General features: G+C 34.4%; 3 protein-coding genes across 3 annotated transcripts; 1 reads left to right on the top strand and 2 right to left on the bottom strand.

Annotated features, from left to right (window-relative positions):
• Positions 1-921: 921 nt before the first annotated feature.
• LOC106666183 lies at positions 922-1,464 on the bottom strand. The gene is made up of 2 exons (XM_014393187.2): positions 1,245-1,464; positions 922-1,186 (listed from the first exon to the last, which is right to left on the bottom strand). The coding sequence occupies exons 1-2, from the start codon at positions 1,351-1,353 to the stop codon at positions 975-977; spliced, it is 321 nt and encodes a 106-aa protein (XP_014248673.1). The 5' UTR covers positions 1,354-1,464; the 3' UTR covers positions 922-974.
• Positions 1,465-3,133: 1,669 nt separating this feature from the next.
• On the top strand, positions 3,134-9,400 carry LOC106666181 (cytochrome P450 4g15-like). Its single transcript, XM_014393183.2, has 12 exons — positions 3,134-3,351; positions 5,898-6,004; positions 6,067-6,157; positions 7,132-7,314; positions 7,370-7,439; positions 7,498-7,624; positions 7,689-7,839; positions 7,899-8,008; positions 8,561-8,629; positions 8,696-8,864; positions 8,915-9,100; positions 9,165-9,400. Exons 1-12 carry the CDS (start codon positions 3,162-3,164, stop codon positions 9,335-9,337), a joined length of 1,626 nt encoding a protein of 541 aa, XP_014248669.1. The 5' UTR covers positions 3,134-3,161; the 3' UTR covers positions 9,338-9,400.
• A 2,356-nt stretch (positions 9,401-11,756) lies between these two features.
• Positions 11,757-19,365, bottom strand: LOC106666083 (free fatty acid receptor 4-like). Its single transcript, XM_014392974.2, has 4 exons — positions 18,950-19,365; positions 12,905-13,072; positions 12,565-12,786; positions 11,757-12,503 (listed from the first exon to the last, which is right to left on the bottom strand). The coding sequence occupies exons 1-4, from the start codon at positions 19,301-19,303 to the stop codon at positions 12,207-12,209; spliced, it is 1,041 nt and encodes a 346-aa protein (XP_014248460.1). The 5' UTR covers positions 19,304-19,365; the 3' UTR covers positions 11,757-12,206.
• Between the last annotated feature and the right edge of the window lie 1,318 nt (positions 19,366-20,683).

Raw genomic sequence — 20,683 nt, 5'->3', positions numbered from 1 at the left:
ATCCCGGCATAGTGCATGGATTTTTAATTGTGAATAATATAGAGAAAGTATTGGAAATAATAAAAGAGGGATGAGTATGTCGATTTTTTTGGGATTTTGCAAATGATGGTTTTACTCAAGATTTGTCATTTACAAAATGAAGAGAAATGTAATGTGGTTTGATCCCTCGTCCGCGATACCCAACGGGCAGTTGAGCGTTAAGCCCTCCTCGTAACGCTCTTCCAGCAAATGTTTTAGCAGACGACATTTTTGTATTATCTAACTCTACTCTAACCTAACCCTAATTCTAACCCCGACCCTACCTAACCTAACTTAACTTCCTAACCCGTCGCTTATCGTAACCGTAACAATAACCGAACATAACCTAACATAACTTAATCCTAACCCTAACTAACCTACCCTTCTTGGTTCTTGATAAACTTTATTTAGATCTTAAAGGATATATTTGAGCTTGTGAGGTATTTTTATTATTTGACTCTACTCTACTTAATACTAACTGCACACAACCTAAACCATCTTGGTTCTCGTTTAGCTTTATCTGGAGATCTTCCAGCATATGACTTTTTGTGTTACTTAAATCTCATATAACGTTTTGTTTTACCTAACTCTACTCTAACCTAACCATAATCTAAATCCAAATCCTATCTAAATTATCCCGACTGTAATCGTAAATTTAAACCTTGTTAACCTAACCGTACTAAACCGAACACACCCCTTACCCTAAACCATTCCTACTTAACCCTGCTTAACTCTAAATCTAACCTTACTTAATCTAACCTTATTTGTAAGGGACATAACTTATCGCTAACCTAATATTTACCTAAACTAACCAAATTGCATTCCCTGATAATGCGAAATCGATGACAAAGATTTGCGAATTTACTCTGCATTCAGATTCATACATGTAGTTAATAAGCAATCAACAAGTAACGTTTTTATTTTCATAATTGATTGAGAATACATGAGTAAAAGGTTCAAGCAGGCGGACAGCGCTTGTGCCTCTTCTCCCCTTCCGGGTAAATCTGCCTGAAACACTGCATTACCATTTCAGCGTCAGATATCCGCCGTTCGTGTGACAAGTACATGTTCATCCTCTCTTGTATGAGATTATCCTCCTTGAATATGAAGTCGTCCTGTATGGCGACACTCCTCATACCCGGCTTGTCAGGTAAGTAATGTTTGTCATCTGATTGTTAAGTTAGTGATAAAATGTTCGGAAAAATGATATTAGTAAGTTTACTCACTTTTAGAAGGCTTTGCTTTGTTATTAAACACGTTTGGAAACCTTCTGTCCTTTCTCTTGATAGTCTTATGCAGAGGCGATGTCGCTTTGTCCAATGTCTTCACCTCCATTTTCACACTAATTCGTTAATATATTTTAGCCGATTTAAATGCTTTTTAGAATGTACATATGGTCGCTTTCATTTACATAAAAAAAACTATTATCGGCTGTACAAAACAAAATCCTACAAAATGTTTAATTTTGTTTGTAATTCTACTTCATCTGTTACTCTTGTATATTTGATGTTTGTAACATCAGATGTAAATTCTGTATAAGTCTAGCAGATTTTGTTAAGAATCTCTTCTTGAGATTGTGTTGAGCCTTGAAATTGAGCATGAATTTCTTCCATCATACTAGTCCGCCTAACCGCGTAAAACTTATAAGCATGTAGCATACAATAATAGTTTATCTATTTAACTTGGTTGGGCCAACTAATAAATTTATCAATAACTACTATAATTTCCATACTTTACTGTAGGTAACGATTCACTAAAAGGTTTACAGGCAAGTTTTGTTTTGTTTGACTCTACTCTAACCCTACCTTAATCTTAATCCACGTCGTTTTGGTATGTCAAAGCCGTTTCAGCATTTTGCCATGCTCATCGGTTGGTGAGCCTGCATCTTTACAGACAGACACAGATGGTAGTATATCACAGACCAACCACTTGAGACAGCGCGATGCTGGAACACTTCTGACAAACATGTCCAGCAAGAATGAACTGTCCAGAATGATCGGAGACCATCATATTACTTCAGTTCTTAGGCTCAAACGTTATGATAATTAATACTTTTATGTTAGAATCAATTTTTGGCTCTTGAGACCTTTTGTTCCTTCTTGGGATTGCAGGTTAGCAAAGTTCGCTGATCGAGATTCTGAAAACACGTAAGAGCAGTTGACGGTTTGTAAATCATTTGGGAAAATTGAGGTGATTCTCGCCGATTTTATCATACCTGAACTTTTTATTATATTGTAAGTTGTATATAATATACAGATCAATCCTCGGAGGTGGGTGAATTGTGGAACATCTTTGACAGACATAAACAGCAAGAACGGTCAAACGAGAATAATCGGAGAACATAATTCTTTTGTTGCTACATTAAATACTTAATACTTCTTGGTTGAAATAATTTTTTGGCTCTTGAGATCTTTTTTATATTTTGTGATTGTAGGTAAGCAATATCTGCTGTTCCAGATTCTTTCCACACATGACAGTTTCTAATACATTGGGTGCGGATTGCTGAAACACCTCTGACAGAGCAGAATGGAATTCCAGCAAGAAAGGAAGACCAGAATGATCGAAGACGTTCAAAATACAATTCTTTGTCTGAAATGTCCACGTAAAGATTCCTTCTTATAAATATAAGGATCTTGGGCCTTTTTATGATTGTAGACATTCTTTTTCCGTTATGTACTCTTTTAATTGGTGTATAACTATCTCATGTGAATTTTTCAGACTTACAAGTGAAGTTGCTTTGAAGTTTGAAGACTAAGCATGATAGACATTTGTAATAATAGGAAGATTTTAACAATTGACAAGGAGATGAACGATTCTTTGTACCAATTAAATAAGTTAATACTTAATTTAATCGATATAATCTTTCGTGATTAGAATTACAATATTATCAAGATTTTCTGCAGAATATCGGTGAAATAAAAATTTTGAAATTAAGTCAATTCCAGCAATGGAGAAAAGTAGAAAAAAGATTATGGTTGGAATAATATAAAAATAGTTGAAAATTTGACAAAACAAGACGAATGAGTTTTTGGGGGAAAATTAGACTGGTGGGGGATTTGATATGATAATTGGTCAAGCGGACCACGAATTAGTGAATTTGATATAAGCTTCTTCCGTGAACCTATGTCCAAAAAGGAGTCGGGATGTGGTCGACAATGTTGAGCTTATTCCAGGATGTGGAGACCCTCATCCTCATCCCGTTTGCCGCCTTCCTAGTCTACTTTTGCTGGGCGGAGTCAAGGAACCGGTTGTACGAACTGGCGGACAAGATACCCGGTCCTCCGGGATATCCGATAATCGGCAACGCTCTTGAGTTTCTCGGTTCGCCACACAGTAAGTTAGATTTTACTTTTTTATTTTATTTTGAACTTTATGGCTTTTTGCGCTGTAGATATTGATGTTCCTTAGTTATTATGTTTAATTCCAACAGCATTATTAATTTTTCTTTTGCATACTTTTTTTAAACCAACCTTTCCTAGTCTCTCTAAAATCCTAGGGCAGTGTTCTTTCGTTTCACCATAAGTCATAATCGCTTTTTCAAGCTTCCTTTGTTAACTTGTGAGATTTCCTCCTGTGGTCTGCGGGTTGGTAAACCTATTGGTTGATAGTTACCTGTCATCCTGGTCTGCCTATCCTTGAAGATTTTTGATGCTTATCATTCATTTTCATTCAGCTGTTTGGGACCTCGTTTTCTTCAAAATTGAACTTCTTTTATTAATGTATTACTTTCTAAGTCTTTAATCCTCTCTTAAATCTCAACCCTTGAACAAATAATATTTCTATGAGAATGAGGATAATGATTAACCCAACAAATTTTTTTCCTTTTTATTCCTTTTATTGAAATATTGACTTAAAAAGAATAGAAAGAAAAAAGGTAGTTGAGTTCATCATTACCATCATCGCCACTTCCAGAAAATAAAAAGAAAAGAAGAAAAAATAATACTATTTTTTACCCTTCCCGTCGTCGTTCTTGGACCACGCACTAGACTCTAGAGAACGGCCGACGTCAACGGTCATATTTAAATAATACTTTATAAGTGTTTTAATTCTGTTCCTAACCATTTTGATCTAGTCCTATTGGCAAGTTCAGTATATGAAATTTTAAGTTTGGTCGTTTCCGATCATTTTGGTTTAATAGGCACGTAACGCCTTCTCTCCTTTTCAGTTGTCAGGTATTTAGTAGGGTGAGGCAAGGCTTGATGCAAATTTTGACTTTTTCAATTGCAAACTATTTAAAGAAGAGTCTTGCAATTATTAATTCGATCAAGGTACAAGAACTATTGCTGTTTGGCCATATCCGATCAATTTGGCATTCCGTCATCTTCAGGGGCTGGTCAGGGTATAAGCAAGGCTCAATTCTCCGACATGGATTTGTTTTAATTCACGAGGTTCGGACAGATGAATAATGAGCATTACGGCAATCAGGTAATTATGTGATTATTTCTTTAATTTTTATGGATCAATCACTATACATCCCAATACCATCATTACAACCTATGCCGATGATACGGCAATTCAGTATTATTTGGAGATCATGAGGTGCGGTCTGGTATGACGTATGTTTTAGAAAAACATTTTCTTTATCATGCCAACGTTTCGATCTTTATTGAGATCATCTTTAGGGCTCAAAGTGTTTGTTTTCTGTGTAGATGTGTCATTCTTGTGAGTCGTGATGAGAGTGCCACCGCACCTCACCATCACCAAATAATCATTGGCTAACGGTCACTAAACACCACACAATTCAGTATTTTACGCGAGTTATCCAAGCAACCTCCAACATCCAAGAACACTGGCTGATGCCAACAGTGGAGGAAAAGGCTAAATGAGGAAAAATATACACGCTACATTTACACTGAAATAACAGTCTTGACCTCTACAGCACATCAACAAAAAGGACTACCTACTTCCACTCAAGTCAAATACTCAGAACTATACCTAGAAAGCAGACTGTCGAGGAATCCCCCCTCAAGACATAAGATGCAATAACTTAAGACAGCTACAAAAACTTTTAGGACAAAAATGTGTTTTGAGTTCAAAGCTCAAATAATGCTGCACAAATCATTACTGCAACGACTTTGGTTATACGGAGTAGAACTGTGCAGTTCCGCCAATACTTCCAGTCAAAAGTTATCAGATAAATTTTCAAAGCTCGTTAGTACGTCAACGTTTATTGATAAGTAGAGGCTAAAAATTAATTATTAAAATAAATACACTAGTAATAAAAATAATTTGCTATAGAATATTATATTTTGTATCCCTCCTTAAGCCTTAAGGAGCATGTCTTACAAAATTTTGGATCGAATTGAGAATTAAGCTCTATTCTTTTGATGTTAATAATAAATTATAAAAATGAATTATAATACTACATTGTGCTAGGGCTTCTCGGTTTGATGAATGAAGAGGACCTGGGTTCGATTCCTAGCGTTGTCCTTGGAATTTTCTTACCTCGTTCCAAGAAACCTTTGAATATGGAAGTTGGATATCAAGCTGTATTATTAAAAAATTCAAAGTCATAAAATCAGTTATATATAATTTTTAAATAAATTGGAATATTGTTCACCCATTTCCACCAAACTTCAAAAAGCAGATGGCTTTACAGTCTAAATGCAATGAAGACGAAAAGCCAAGAAACAAATCGTTAAATTAATCACAGTTTCAATAAATAACAATAAATAATAGTAAAGTTTATTTGACGAGAGGTTTAAATTATTTTTGACGGAAAAAAACAGTTTAGATGTTCTACTGTCCAGTTAGTCATAAGTGATGTCCTTTCATCAAGGAATTTATTAAATATAATATCAAGAATACACAGAACAAGCATAAATATGTCATACATAAACAATTTTTATACAATTTATAAACGTGTTTGTCATGTTTAGAAATATTTGACAACCTCGTTGCCAAAGGTGACATTTACACGGATGTGGCTAAACTCTGGATAGGTCCGAGGCTTATAGTGTTCTTGTTCCATCCTGCTGATATCGAAGTAAGTCTTTATTTTCTTATTTTCACACTGTTTACAAATATTATTTTGTTTGCAATTTTTAGCTGGTTTTGAGCAGCCACGAGCATCTTGACAAGTCGGCCGAATACGCTTTTCTCAGGCCTTGGCTCGGAAACGGTCTTCTAACAAGTACAGGTTAATACTTTTTGCTTTATCTTACGGGACTTATTTTACTTTTGAATAAGTTACTTCGAGGCGTCGGTGGCCGCAACGGTTTAGGCGTTGACACGGCGCTCATCACTGTAAGGTAAAGGTTCGAATCCGGGTTCGAATCCAGCGGCCCTGCATTCGAACCCGACATATTTACAAATGGGCTTTTTTTCAAAAACAGCGGCACCCTGAGGGTAATAAATATAAAAAATAAATTACTTTAATAGTTTGGGATAGTATAATAATGGTTTCGTATGTCTACGCTTTTCAGCGTCTGGCCAACTGCTGTAGTTAATCTGTGTGTTATTCAGTCAATCGTGTCCCTTTTTCTAAGTTTTTCAAAATCTATAGCTGTTGAAACGCCTAGGTATAGAAATATGCTGTTTTAAAAAAATTAAGGGTTGTCCATCAATTAAAGTCTAGATGTTTTGAAAGATTCAAACCTCACAAAATTACGAAAAGTAAGGAACAAACAGAACCAGCGACTATTGTCTGTGTTCAATGCACTATTTATTTAAAAAAAATGCTTTTAGAACTTTGTATTTTGCGTAATTACGAATCATTTCTTTTCTGACAACATAAAACAATTTTTAAATTTTATGATACAAAATGTCCTTTGAAGCATTGGCAAGATATATTATTGTACCACCTGTCGAATATGGCAAGGATATTTAATTTGTTTACATTTATCATAGTGCTAGTGACCAGTTCTCATCCATATGGTTATCATCATTCCATCTTCGATGAAATTGAATTTTTAGAAAATTACTTTTATTTAGAGAAAAGAAATAAATTAAGGCAGATGTTGGCTGTTTGTCAAGCAAGACAAAGGGTTGAGAGCGAAGGTGACATTTATATGAGGGCTGGTTTTACAGAATGAAGAACACGTTATGACAATTTTGTGCATAGCAGTGACATTTTCATAACACTTACTTAATTTGACAACTTATTCTGTGAAGGAGAAAAATGGAGAGCGCACAGACGTTTAATTGCGCCAACTTTCCATCTTAACGTCCTCAGATCGTTTATGGTAAGGTTTAACGACAACGCGAAGGTCGTTGTGCGAAGGATGAAGGAGGAAGGCGACAACGTGTTCGATGTCCACGACTACATGAGCGAGTGTACCGTGGAAACTTTGATAGGTAACCACGTCAAATTTAAATCAAATAATGTTTAATTAACGTTTTTATGATGTAGAGACTGTTATGGGCGTTAAGAGCCAGACGAAGAACAGAAACTGCTACGACTACGCTATGGCTGTTATGAAGTAAGTAAAAAAACAAAATAATAAATTATTATTTTTTGATTATCCTATTTTTTATTAGGCTTTGTGACATTATCCACTCGAGGCAGGTCAAAGTATGGTTGAGGCCGAAATTCTTATTTTATTTCTCGAAATACGGCATGGTGCAGAAGGCTCTTCTCGGCAAAATTCACGGCCTTACTTCAATGGTATCAGACAAATATATTTCAGGTAATTATAAAATTTATTTATTTTGATGATCGATTTTGTCAGGTCTTGACGAAGAAACAAGAAGAAGTGTTCAGCGGGGTCAAAAGCGACACAGTGGAAGATACAGAGTTCGAAGAAGTCAAGACTACCAAAGGCTTTTCTTTCGGGCAAGCCTCTGGGCTCAGGGACGACTTGGACGTCGACTTAGATATAGGTAGATTTTATTAATACAATTAAAAAAACAATTAAAGTGATGAATGTTTTTTGTTTAAGGAGAGAAAAAAAGGTTACCATTTTTGGAATCAATGATTGAGAGATCCCAGTTCAAGATGGACATCACCGACAAGGAAGTCAAAGAGCAGCTGGACACCATTATGTTCGAGGTATTTAAATTTTAACAAACTCAACTTTATTAGTATAATTGAAATAAATAACGATTATGTACGGTTTGGTATTTAGTACGATAAAACACAAGTCTTAGGGTTACGGTTAAGCACTAACCCTAATTTTAACCGTAACCCTAATCTTGATTCCTTCTTCTTTTTCCTTGGTTAATGGAACCATCTTGGCTCCTGATTTGCTTTATCTAGATTTTTCAGCTTACATTTTAGCCTGCGAGGTTTTCTATTACCTTACTTTACTCTAATCTAATTCTAATCCGCTCTAACTACACCTAATCTCATCTAACCGTTAACATCTAACCCGTCCCTATTCTTAACCGTAACTCTAACCTAGTCCTAACCTTCCTACCCTAACCTAATTTGTTGCCTTCATTTTTCTCCTTGGTTAAGGAAACCGTCTTGGCTCCATATTTGCTTTATCTACATCTTTCAGCATATGTTTTAGTATGAAACTTATTTTAATACTACGCTAACCTAAGACACGTCTCTAATCGTAAATGTAAACCTAACCTAAACAAACCTGATATTTTTAAGGGCCACGACACGACCGCAGCTGCAAGCAGTTTCTTCTTTTGTATCATGGCATCCAGACCAGATATCCAAGTATAGTTAAATTATTATTATTGCTTGAAATAAGACATAACCTTCTTCTTCTTGTTTTTTAAAAAGAAAAAATGCGTGGAAGAGTTGTATAGCATATTTGGAGATTCAGACCGAGATGTCACCTTCCAGGACACGATGGAAATGAAATATCTCGAGAGATGCCTCATGGAGACCCTCCGGCTTTACCCCCCAGTGCCGCTGATAGCCAGGGAGATGAAAAAAGAGCTAAAAATAGGTAAGTTGGTCGGTTCGGTTACGAAGTTGATTTACAAAAGCCAGTTTCAGTATCGAAAAACCTGACGATCCCTGCCAATTGTACCGTGTGCATTGTACCGTACAAGCTGCACCGACGTGACGACGTCTACCCGAATCCGAACCACTTCGACCCGGACAATTTTCTCCCGGAAAAATCCGCCAAACGGCACTTCTATGCCTTCATTCCGTTCAGTGCCGGCCCAAGGAGCTGCGTCGGTGAGTTTAGAGTTATGGTACATCAAGACAAATTAATTATAATACTGGATTTGTTTGACTTAAGGGCGCAAATACGCAATGCTCAAGCTGAAAACAATTTTGGCTACAGTTCTGAGAAATTTTCACGTGAAACCAGGCTGCTTGGAAGACCGCTGGGATCTGCAGGCCGATATTATCCTTAAAAGGAGCGACGGGTTCAATATACAGCTCGAACCAAGAAAATCCTTGAAAGTCTAGACATTTCGAATTAATTTTAGGCAAATTAAGCAAACGTCGTTTCCTGCTTTTGTATTAATTATTTGTGAACCGTTTTAAAATAAAATTTATATGTAAATTTGTATATTTACACAAAGCTTTTCTACCTATATACCCTAACCATCCCTACCTATGTAACTCACATTTAGAATTCTTTTTGTTAAAAGCTAAAAACTGTTAAAAGCCTTCTTTCTTTCATAACCAAAATGCTATTTATTTAAACAAATTTGTGATACTACAAAAGTAACTAATGTTCCGTCTTTCACGGAGAAAAACATTCATAATATCGGTCTTGTTGACCAGAAAAGACAGTTTTTTAAGCAATTTCACAGAGAAGCATCATTGGTAGAATGCTGTTTTTTAGACTTTTTAAAATTCACTTTTCATCAGGAATCTTTTAGAAAATAAATCGTCAAAAGAAATGCTGAAAAATACCGGAGTAAATAGGAAACTTCATTTACCAGTGATAAAATGAGCAGTAGTCCTTATAGGTTTGAAAATCAGGCTTTGCCACTGTCCTCAGAGACTATATGTTAATGTTAAACCGTTAACAACGTTGCTATGCTAATTTACAGACTTTGTTACATAGAATGAAAACTACGTTAATTGTTGTTCATCCATCCCCTTGTTGTTCGACTAAACGTAATGCGAATATTAAAAGCCCATGGCTTTGACCTTGATTTCGTAATATTATGTCATAGAGTAATTTTAGAATAGAACCATTTACACGGTAGTAGAAACTGGATTTTTAAGGATTATTTATAGAGCTGTAAGTAGATGTGCAATACGTGTGAACAGTAAGTTTGCGAATATTGTTTTAAATGCTAGAAGAATCACATCACAAATTAAATCAGTAATAATGAGTATGGACCATAATATTTTTGCCCTTTTTCCTCTGTAACTATTCATCTATCAGTTTCTCACACTTACTTTGTCTGTTTTCTCTCTCTCTCACTCTCTCTGTTTTTGTAATCTCTAAGTTTATACCTAGGTGATATTTCTTTCTCTGCTCGTTTCGGCATCTCGCTTCTTCCTTCCTCTCTACTTTTCTTTCATACTCCCTCTATCTCACTCGTTCTGTCACATTACCAATTTTTCTTTTATAATGTGTCTTTCTCTCTCATCTACTCCTCTGACTCTTCCCACTGTCTTTCATTTTCTGGCTTTCTATCACAATTCCTCTTACTCTCTCTTACTTGCTTTCTTTTAGACACCCTCTCTGATTTTGTCCGTCTTTCTTTCTCTTCTTTCTTGCTAGCTTTATCCTTTTTTCCTCTTTTTCTCTCCATCACTCTGTATCTCTATCTGCCTGTCTCACAATCAAACTGCTACTACGGTTTTTTCTTTCTTGTTTACTTTCTATATAAGACTCACGCTCTCTTACTCTCTGGGTTTTGATTTCTTCTCGTACAGTTTATCATTTATCTTTATATTGTATTTCCGTGCGTTGATTTCTTTTATACGCCCTCTATACTACTTTCACTTTCTCTTCCTCTCTTTTCCACTTTCTGTTTCTCTGTCTTTCTGCCTCTGTCGGCCTCTCTGTGTTACTTTTCTTCCTCTAACAATTCACTTTGGGAGTGTAAATAAAGATTATCATAACTCTCTCTCACACTCTATATATTATATCCTATTAAGTTTTTTCCTTGTGTTCAGTAAACCTTTCTTTATTATGATAGGTTTATGGTGATTATGGTTTCCCACGTTAGAGAAAGTATAAGTGCGTTAATAGAAATCAGAAAAATCCAAGATAAAATTGGGTTTCGTAACCAGATACGAAACTAATTCTTGTATTTACATAATTGCAACTATCGATATACAGGGTGAATTGCTACTCGTGCTACAAACTTCTCCAGTAGATTCTTCACCCTAAAATGAACAAAAAAGTTCATATTGTCCATGGTCCGATTCTCANATATATATATATTACATGGCCGATAAGGTTCAGACATTGCCTTCATTTTTATAGAAAATTTTATACAGTGTACGAATTTTGAATTAAACGCTAGACATATGCAGCTAATGTTATTTCCGTAGGGAAATTCTGGATCGCGAATTACATTTTATAGCTTCGATGTGCATAATTTTTGCAAACAACGAATTGGAAGATGAGATTTCTTGATCACTTTCCGTCACAACTATCGAATGTTCGGCTTCCATCATCATCAACTGGTTCTTGCTTAATTCCCTGAAGACGTTTATCGGATTATTCTTGCCTCTGGCTTTTTACATCTGGACCGGAGTCTTCTTTCCCGTATATCCATTATTCTCATTGTACAACCTCAGCTTCATGTTTTTTTCTCTTTCCAATCTATGTTCAAATGGACAAACCTGCAAAAAACAACAACTAACAAAATTACGACTAAATTGGTAAAAACATAAAACTCATTTCTTTGAGCTGTTATCTTTATTTCAGTTTTATTAGACGTGTACAAAGTAATAAAATCTAGGTAAACGTTAAACGTCAGAACATGCTCTAATCTTACGTCTTCATCACTGTGAATACATAATATTTCGAGTAATAAATCGTGATAATTATGCTATAAAACATGTATTTCCTGTGTAAACTCACCAAATAAAAAATGTAAATAAAGTGTCCTTTGGTGAAAGCCAATTTTATTTGGTATTACACTTTTAAAAAGCCCAAATATACAAATTAAAGGAATCATTAATAAAAAATAAATTAATAATGAAATTAATAAATTAATGTTTATGGAATCATCAAGTATTGACAGGCCATCCTGAAGAACTTCATTTCTTTATTTCACTTTGAGAAGTGTTTAAAAGAGTGAACACAAAACAAACAAGAAGCACAAGATAATTAACAATATATTTATTGTATACATTACAATCAGTTAAATGATGATGCAAGTCTTAGAAGTTTTGAAATCCCTTGGGATTGATCCGCTGAGCAGGTGAATCTGATGACACCTGACAAGAATGGGTTAACTGCTGTGTTCACCAATGCCAAAGTGAGTGAATATATGAAATGATGTGACCTCAGGAAAAAACTGTTGTCCGACAAAGGACGGTCACCGTCTACATAGATGAGGCAGAGGACAACGGTTATCGGTAGCCACATTGCAAGGACGACAAGCATGTTGAACAATGCAACTCGCATGATGCGAATGTGCTTTCGTACTCTGGCCTAAAACATTTAATCATATAATAAACGATATAAACACTGATTATAAATATGAAATGACAACTTCTTCTTGTCGCGACAAACTCGAATTGAGCACAGTAGGCAATTCCCATCTTTGTCTGTTTTCAACCATCTTCATAAATATCCTGTGATAGTTGAACACCAAAATGCATATAGGAATTATGCAGGTGAAAAGGGTTGTTATGATGGTGAAAAAGAGCGATATTTTGATTCCTGCCTTCGGAAACCTCAATGTGCATATATTAAGGCTTTCCTCGTGTCTAAACTTCACACAAAAAATACTGTAAAATATGTCATTAAAACAATCCTTCTACAAAAATTTAAAATTATTTATAAGAAACACAATTAGAAAAATAATATTAATTAATTTTATAGAAACGTACCCAAAATGTAATTGGGGAGAATAGAGCAAGGGCAAATATCCACAATATTGCTATTAATAACTTTGCTGTATTGGAGGTGATTCTTAGCTGAGGATCGAGCGTAAGGCATCTATATCTCTCGATACTGACAAACGTTAAACTCCACAACACCATGAAACCACATACAAGCTGAAACAAATAAACAATATTGTAATTTGTTCTAGGTGGTCGAAATGGATGTGTATATATATATATATATATATATGATATGACTGGCGATAAGTGTCGATAATGTCAGGTGTTCCTTCTCACCATATGCAACAAAACACTTCCTCACGTCCTATAAACCCCTGTCCAAATCTCAACGGTAAAGAAGTAATTTCAGATTGTGGGTGTTTTTTAATTTTTCGACTTAGGTCCATTAAATTGTTTATAAACTTCAGAATTACTGACTGTAGAAATATCTGGTTTGTGCCACCTGAGAGAACGTTAAATTTTCTGTAAGGAAACCTATTTACATTGCAGAATTGATGAAAAAATTCTGCACAAAAAATTCAGAAAAAACAAAAACGTTGAAATTTGGAATTTTTTGAAAATGTTGGATTAGTAATTGTTATTAGCTACAAACTCCTGGAGCTTTGCAAATACCCTCAAAAGTTCTCCATTCAATTAGCTTCCAGCGGTATACCGACCTTTTTGGATTGCGCTTCTGGAAAGCCCCAAAATTTTGTATTTTGTTGAAAAAAACCGGTGTCTATGAAGGGGCACACGTTCACTTTTTTCAGGAAATCCGTCTGGCTCTTTTCATTTACGGTTACTGCAACGGTAATGGTGCTGCTGCAAGGGGAGAATACCAAGCTCGTTTTCCTCATTGAGATGTTCCAGCAGATCGCACCTTCCAATGACTTCATCAGAGGCTGAAGAAACTGGTTCTTTCATTTGAGGAAAGAGGGTGCAAAGTTTGGAGCGAACACCAGCAGTGAGTTTTTTTCCTCACCTACGTCATTAACTCTCGTAAAATGGTTCCCGACGGAAGGTATCTCAACTTCTCCATTATGAAACACTAAGGTCTATAGATCACGCATGTATACTGGTTTCGGGATCACGACTAACAGAATGCAAAATTTCCTCATCTACATCAATTTACTGATTGTCTTCCCTCGTTCTTCGAGTGAAAGAACCAGTTTCCCTCAGCCTCTGATGAAATTGTTGGAAGGTGCGAGTTCTTTCAGGTGAGACAAACCAGATTTTTCTATAGTCAGTAATTCTGAAGTTTATAAACAATTTAATGGACCTAAGTCGAAAAATTAAAAACACCCAAAACCTGGAAAAAAGGTGGACAGGGGTTTATACGAAGTTTTTTGTTGCATATGGTGAGTAGAAACACCTGAAATTTTGGACACTTATCGCCAGTCACCCTGTCTATCTCTCTCTCTCTCTCTCTCTCTCTCTCTCTCTATATATATATATATATATATATATATATATATATATACATTTTTTTTTCCAATGCAATATTGTTTACTGTAATAAAGATGATCAGGAGTCTGCACATCCATTGAATGTTTTAATAAGCTCGCTCATGCATAATTTGTAAGCAATAACAACAAATTCACTAATTTCGTGGTCCGCTTTACCAATTAATACATTACAATTAATTAAGTTAGTTGAGATGAAAAAAAGCTAATGGCACGAGAGGGATTCGAACCCACGATCTTCGGCTAGATACGCCGCTGCTCCTGAGCTATCGTGACCTCGATCCACTCGGACATCAACTTCCTATCTCAACCCCACCTTATGAGTTTTCCCTTCTTTTTGCCATTTTTCACATCGAAGATCGTGGGTTCGAATCCCGCTCGTGCCATTAGCTTTTTTCATCTCAACTAAAGACCTTAATTAATTGTAATAACAACAAACTTAAGTTTCCAATAAAGTAAATTTTCTAAAAAGTGTTCAGTTGTGCTTCATGGTTTAAGAAATATAAAAAGTTATATTTTCCATGGATATGTCAATGTACGAGTAGAGGTGATGATTAATCTTACCAGGAAATTTATATATTAATACATGAAATGCTTTATTTACATAAATAAACGTTATTCCTAGGATTTCTGCTTTCATAGATTCGACAGCACTTTATCTTTCGTTTTAACCTTAGAGGAGGAATTACTAGATGCTCGGAGTAAAAAATACCCATTTGAACCCAGTTTACGAGGTAGTTTTTTAGTACACAATAAAGCCCTTGGGAGTCGATGAGGTGCTTTCATATCCTTGGTAATTGATGGGTTAGTCATCGTCGCGTGGATTATAAGAGGCAAAAGTCAAAGGGGAAACTCTCCTCATTTTGCTGTAAAAAAAGTTAGAAACTAGGAAAATATTCTATAAATTTTCAGACAAAATTTGAAATATTTTCATAAGGACCATGCGAGAATAAATAAAAACAAGGTTGACAATTATATAAACTTTACTGAACACCGGCAAAAGGTGTTGAAACGCAAGAAACGTAAACTACTCAACCTAGAAAAAACTGAACATATTTCTTTTAGCCAAACGTTCAAACATTGCAATAATGACAGTCTTTTAAATTAAAAAATGAAATTTTATGAAAAATGGCGAAAACCATTTGAACATCAGTTCATCAATGTTACTTATACAGGGTTTCAGCTAACTAGTGTTCTCTCTGTTTTCTCAAAAATTATTCACCCTAGTAAAAACTTTACCAGGATTTTTCTCGCCATAAGCTCTATTTTCAATCATTGCAATTTTTACAGTTATTTTTTTCAATTTCTTAAAAATTTGATGATATTTTTATTTTTCAAATGGTAACCTACATTTTCATTTGACAATTCAATAAGTCTTTTTATGAAAAAATGGCGAAAACGTTAGATGTTGCAGAAATAACAGGTTAAATCAGAAACTGCAAAAGAAACTTCACCATTGGCTTTAAACGAAAAATTCATTTCTGTTAAGTTATTAATTAATGGTTGTACATAAAGTCAGAACAATTTATTTGAATTTTAACAATAGCTAAGTTATAGTAGGTAAAAACAATTAATAGAAAAACAACAAAAATTGAAAGAAATTTATGTATAATAACTGTTCAAGATTATTGCTTTCATTAGCAATACATTAATCAATTAATTATAAATTATTAATACTAAAATAAAATTTGGACCAGTTAAATCTTGATAGTTTTGTGAAATCATTGTAAAAATTATTTTATTAAAACGAATAAATGGTTTCAAATTTTTTTAAGTATCTGATTTACTTTGTTATTTTTGTAACCGATTTTCAAATGGTTTAGGCAATTTTTCATAAAATTCCATAAAATAGATGAATCCGTATATGATAAATGAAGGTTACCATTAGAAAATAATTAAATAAGACTGGAATTATTGAAATGTTTGAAAGTAAAGCTCATGATAAAAAAATACTGAGTTTTTTTTTTCTTGGTTAAAAATTTTTTTAGAAAACTATGGAGAACACTAGTGTGTTAAGACCTTGTTTTATCTAACGCTTTATGGACCTTTTCAAATGCTTTCATAAAATCGTAATTGACTTGTTCAATCTAAATAAAAAACAGTGTATATGGTACCTCTCATCCTTTTCCCCAAGGATCTAAAATAAGTGGTCTAAACATTTTTAAAATGTCACAGCAATATTATTATTATATTGCATTATTAACTATACAGGGTGTACGGCTACTCGTGTAACCAACTGTGCCAGTAGATTCCATATTCAAAATGGTACCAAAAAGTCCAAATTAATAATTGTCCTAATCTCAACAGTTTAGGAGTTATTTCACTTTTTCTGATTTTTTAAGATTTCACGACCTTGCTTCAAATAAACAATGATAACTCAAAAACTAAAAGGTTTTAGACAAATCCGTTGATACCACTCAATACTAAGGTAAATTTCCAATAAAATGTAATCAATACTAAATTTGTAAACCTTCGTTAAATAAGTGTTTTAGTTGCGAGAACTTTGAAAAAAAATTTGTTTTTCAAAGTTGAAAAACTTACAATGATGATTCTAAACTACTACTTCCAAACCCAGAAACCTTTAATTACTTTTTTAAAAGACGAAGAAATTGATCAAGGAAAATAAAAAACCGTGGTTGAAGGATTAGTAGGGTGGAAAATTAAAAAAATACTTAAGGAAATTTTGAATGAAATCATTAAACTATTTTTCAATTTGGGTTCAAAACCGAAATAGTGCCGGTGTTTACTGATTTACCAACACAACTGCATCTTTGATTAAAGAATTATTGTACTATTATTCTCCGGAATAAAAGAGTTTTTAGAATCAAAACATTGTTAGTTATCTACGTGTTATCTGGTTAACATTAAGGCTACTTTTTCTAATGAAGAATACGCTGATATACATCTTATGTACAGGTTTTGCAAGTTTAATGCAACGGCAGCGCGTCGAAAATACATTCAAATTAAAAAAAGTTTAATAAATTCATTCAAAATTTCCTTAAGTTTTTATTTTTTATTATTATTAATCTTTTCACCGTACCAACCTTCAACCACGGTTCTTTCTTTTCCTTCATAAATTTCTTCATCTTTGAAAAAAGTAATTAACAAAGCAATTGCACCACTACAAAGGATATTAAATGGAGTACTTTTTCTGAAATTTGCTGGTCTCTAGGTTTGGAAATAGTAGTTGAGAATCACCGTAGTAAGTTTTTCAACTAAAAAAAAAACTAATTTATTTTTCAAAGTTCTTGCTAATAAAACGCTTATTTAACGAAGGTTTACAAGTTTAGTTTGATCACATCTTATTGGAATTTTAACGTAGTTTTTCATTGTATCAACGGATTTATCAAAAACCTTTTAGTTTTCGAGTTATCATTGTTTATTTGAAGTAAGGTCGTGAAATCTTAAAAAATCAGAAAAATGAAATAACTCCTAAATTGTTGAGATTCGGACCATAGTTAATTGGAACTTTTTGGTTCCATTTTGAATGTGAAATCTAATGGCAAAGTTTGTAACACGAGTAGCCGAACACCCTGTATATTTTTTAAATAACAATTAATTAGATTGCGTATTTCCGGAGATATTTATATTAAAAGACTGTGGGCCATTTATTAAAATATTTTCAATTCTATTCTAAGGTTTATTGGCATTGTTACTGAAAATCAAAAAGTGAAAAGTAGACTAGATAAAAAAAAATAAAATAAACTGAACTCTGTGTACATTTTATTACGATGGGAATGAATAGTAAACAATTGTATATTGACGTTTATATATTAATTATCCTTCTAACATAAGCGATTCACCCCGAAAATATTTATTTTTATTTCAACTACTTTGAAGTGAGAAATACTTTGAGGTTTTTTGAATTGAAATACCTCTTTGTTAATGTTTAATATACAACAAGATGAAAAAAAGATAAAAGACATTGTCAATATAAAACTGCATTATCACCCAGACGGTTTTTAATGGTTATTATTGCAGTATTTATTTACTACTCAATAATAATATTCGATTTTAAAAATTAACAAAGACAAAAAAGCAGGGCTGATCATAGATGGTTTATTTGGGTGAATTACCTGTGTGTCTGTTTTCTATTATTACAGATTCTTGTTATAAAAACACGAAGGATTTGAAAAAGAATTATTTGTAAATTTTTAACAAAGATTTTTTTAATCTAGAGGTTAATTATTGGGTTGTCCGGAAAATAATGCAGGATTTTAAGTTTTCATTAAAAAAAATCTATATAAAATATTCTGTTTACGTTTACAGGNGTATGGGAAATTATTTTGATTAAAGAACATTGCTTTAAAGTAACTAGTTTCTTTTTTTTTGTTTAATACCAAAATCCTGCATTATTTTCCGGACAACCCAATATTAACGTCGTGTTTTAATATTAACTTTACATTTTCATTACAAATTCACATTTCTTTTAAAGATAGATTATTTCAAGTCATTTGCTGTCTGAATATGCTTGAAGAAAGTATTTTATTGACTATTTAGAACACAACAACTTAGAAACGCGTCAATAAGTCATTTATTGTTTAAAATTAGACAAGAAAATTTAAAATTGAAGTTTTTAAAATTTTACTTGAGAGTATGGAAGAAGTCTGCAGATGAGGTCGCCAAGTGGCCATTTTTGATTGATCCTGACGACGACCACAGCCGGTATTCCGATGGCGAAGAGGATGTCCGCGAAGCCGAGGTTCAGAAGAAAATGATTGGTCACCGTCCTATGCCTTCCTTTGACGAGAGGAACGATGAAAGCCAGGTTGGTGACAATAGACGCGACCAGGGTTACGGAGAGGACGACTGCCTCTGCTACCACGGCCACGCCTCGTTCACCGAATTCGCTGTAGAACGTGAAGTAGTACGTCTCGGTGTTGGTGTGCTTGTAGTCGAAGCCCCGGATGTACGAGGAGTTCCAACCACCATCGTCGAACATCTCACCCAGCCGAATGGCACCCCTGTCCCGTCCTGAGGCCGATGCGGGCCGAACAAATTGACTTCAAGCTCCCGGTCATTACTTTCCGCCTCTTTAATTGAGAAAGGGCAGAGGTCGCAAATGAATGGACATAGGCTCTACGCTTTTGTAGGAATGAATACGCTCCATCATAATGCTCTTTGAAACAATTTTTACCTTTCAGAGTAATCTGTTTTCACCTCGTTAAAAAATGAATATTACATCAACCAACTATTATAGATAACAAGGAATACTAAAAAATCCACTGACACAATTATAACAACCCTATATCAAGAAAAATCCTGAAAATGCGTTCTTGCGTCAGACCTCTGTTCATGGATTTCCTGGAAGATTTCCATTTCTTTACTGAAGTACAGAATCTTCTTAGGGGTCTGACATTAAAGTATACATTGCTCACGAATGGCTTTTCCCGGGACCATACCATTTTCCTTGATGTTGCAAGGCAGTTGCAGAGGTACTGTTGTGTCTTTCTCCTCTAGATTGAAACCAAGAGAAGTATTTAACCTTTTGTACTTAATTTAGGGAGTTAGTTTTAAGCCCTATCCTTTTCTCAATTCACACTTTTCATTTCATCATTCACTTCATAATGACCTCTGCAATTGAAAGTGGTGTTCCGGTTTGCAGCAGTACAACAGTAAGGTTAAAACTAAAGGCTAAAGTCAAAACTGATGATGTTTTGTTTTTAGCCGACAATCATGTAAGTTAAAGAGGAATATAAAATATTTTCAGTGTTAGAAGTATCGACCACTTTTTAACTCACGAAACTCTGGTTCAATGTACGGTCTTGAATGAAAAAGCAAATTCAGTTTTTACTGGCAAGCTTTCGACCTATTTTATGGTCATCATCAGGGCTAAACAATTTTAAATATGTCTTCACATTGACGTATATAAGATTGTTTTACAGGCTTCTAAAAATTTTTAGAAGATCGACTCAGTCCATCTTACGGACGCTATAGATGGGCTTATGGAATATAGAATGTTAGAAGACTCTTAGAGTATTTAACTGTCACCCTCGTCAAATCCAAGTTGGTAGTTTTTACGAAAGGTGGTAGATGTATAGCAAACATTAAGAGCAACTTTTCACGATTTGTCCACGGATGAATCAATTTTTTGTGGCAGGTTTGATGAAACGTCATCATTTAAAATCTTAAGGAGCAACCGGCATGTTTCCACACGACGTTGGAAGTTGAGCACGCGCGGAACTTTTCTGACTGAACTTTTCAATTTCTACAGCTCGTGTAAGTGAAGATTCGCACAACACGGGCGAAACAAGTTCGTTTGTAAGTCGACAAGTGCTTTGTGTTTGGATTGGCGCAAAACGGTATCGTAGAACATTGCTTC

Source organism: Cimex lectularius, unplaced genomic scaffold (genome assembly GCF_000648675.2).
Source record: "Cimex lectularius strain Harlan isolate CLEC.00 unplaced genomic scaffold, Clec_2.1 scaffold5, whole genome shotgun sequence".
Classification (NCBI taxonomy): domain Eukaryota; kingdom Metazoa; phylum Arthropoda; class Insecta; order Hemiptera; family Cimicidae; genus Cimex; species Cimex lectularius.
Note: the sequence above shows the minus strand (reverse complement) of the source record. Positions and strands in the feature narration are given on the sequence as shown.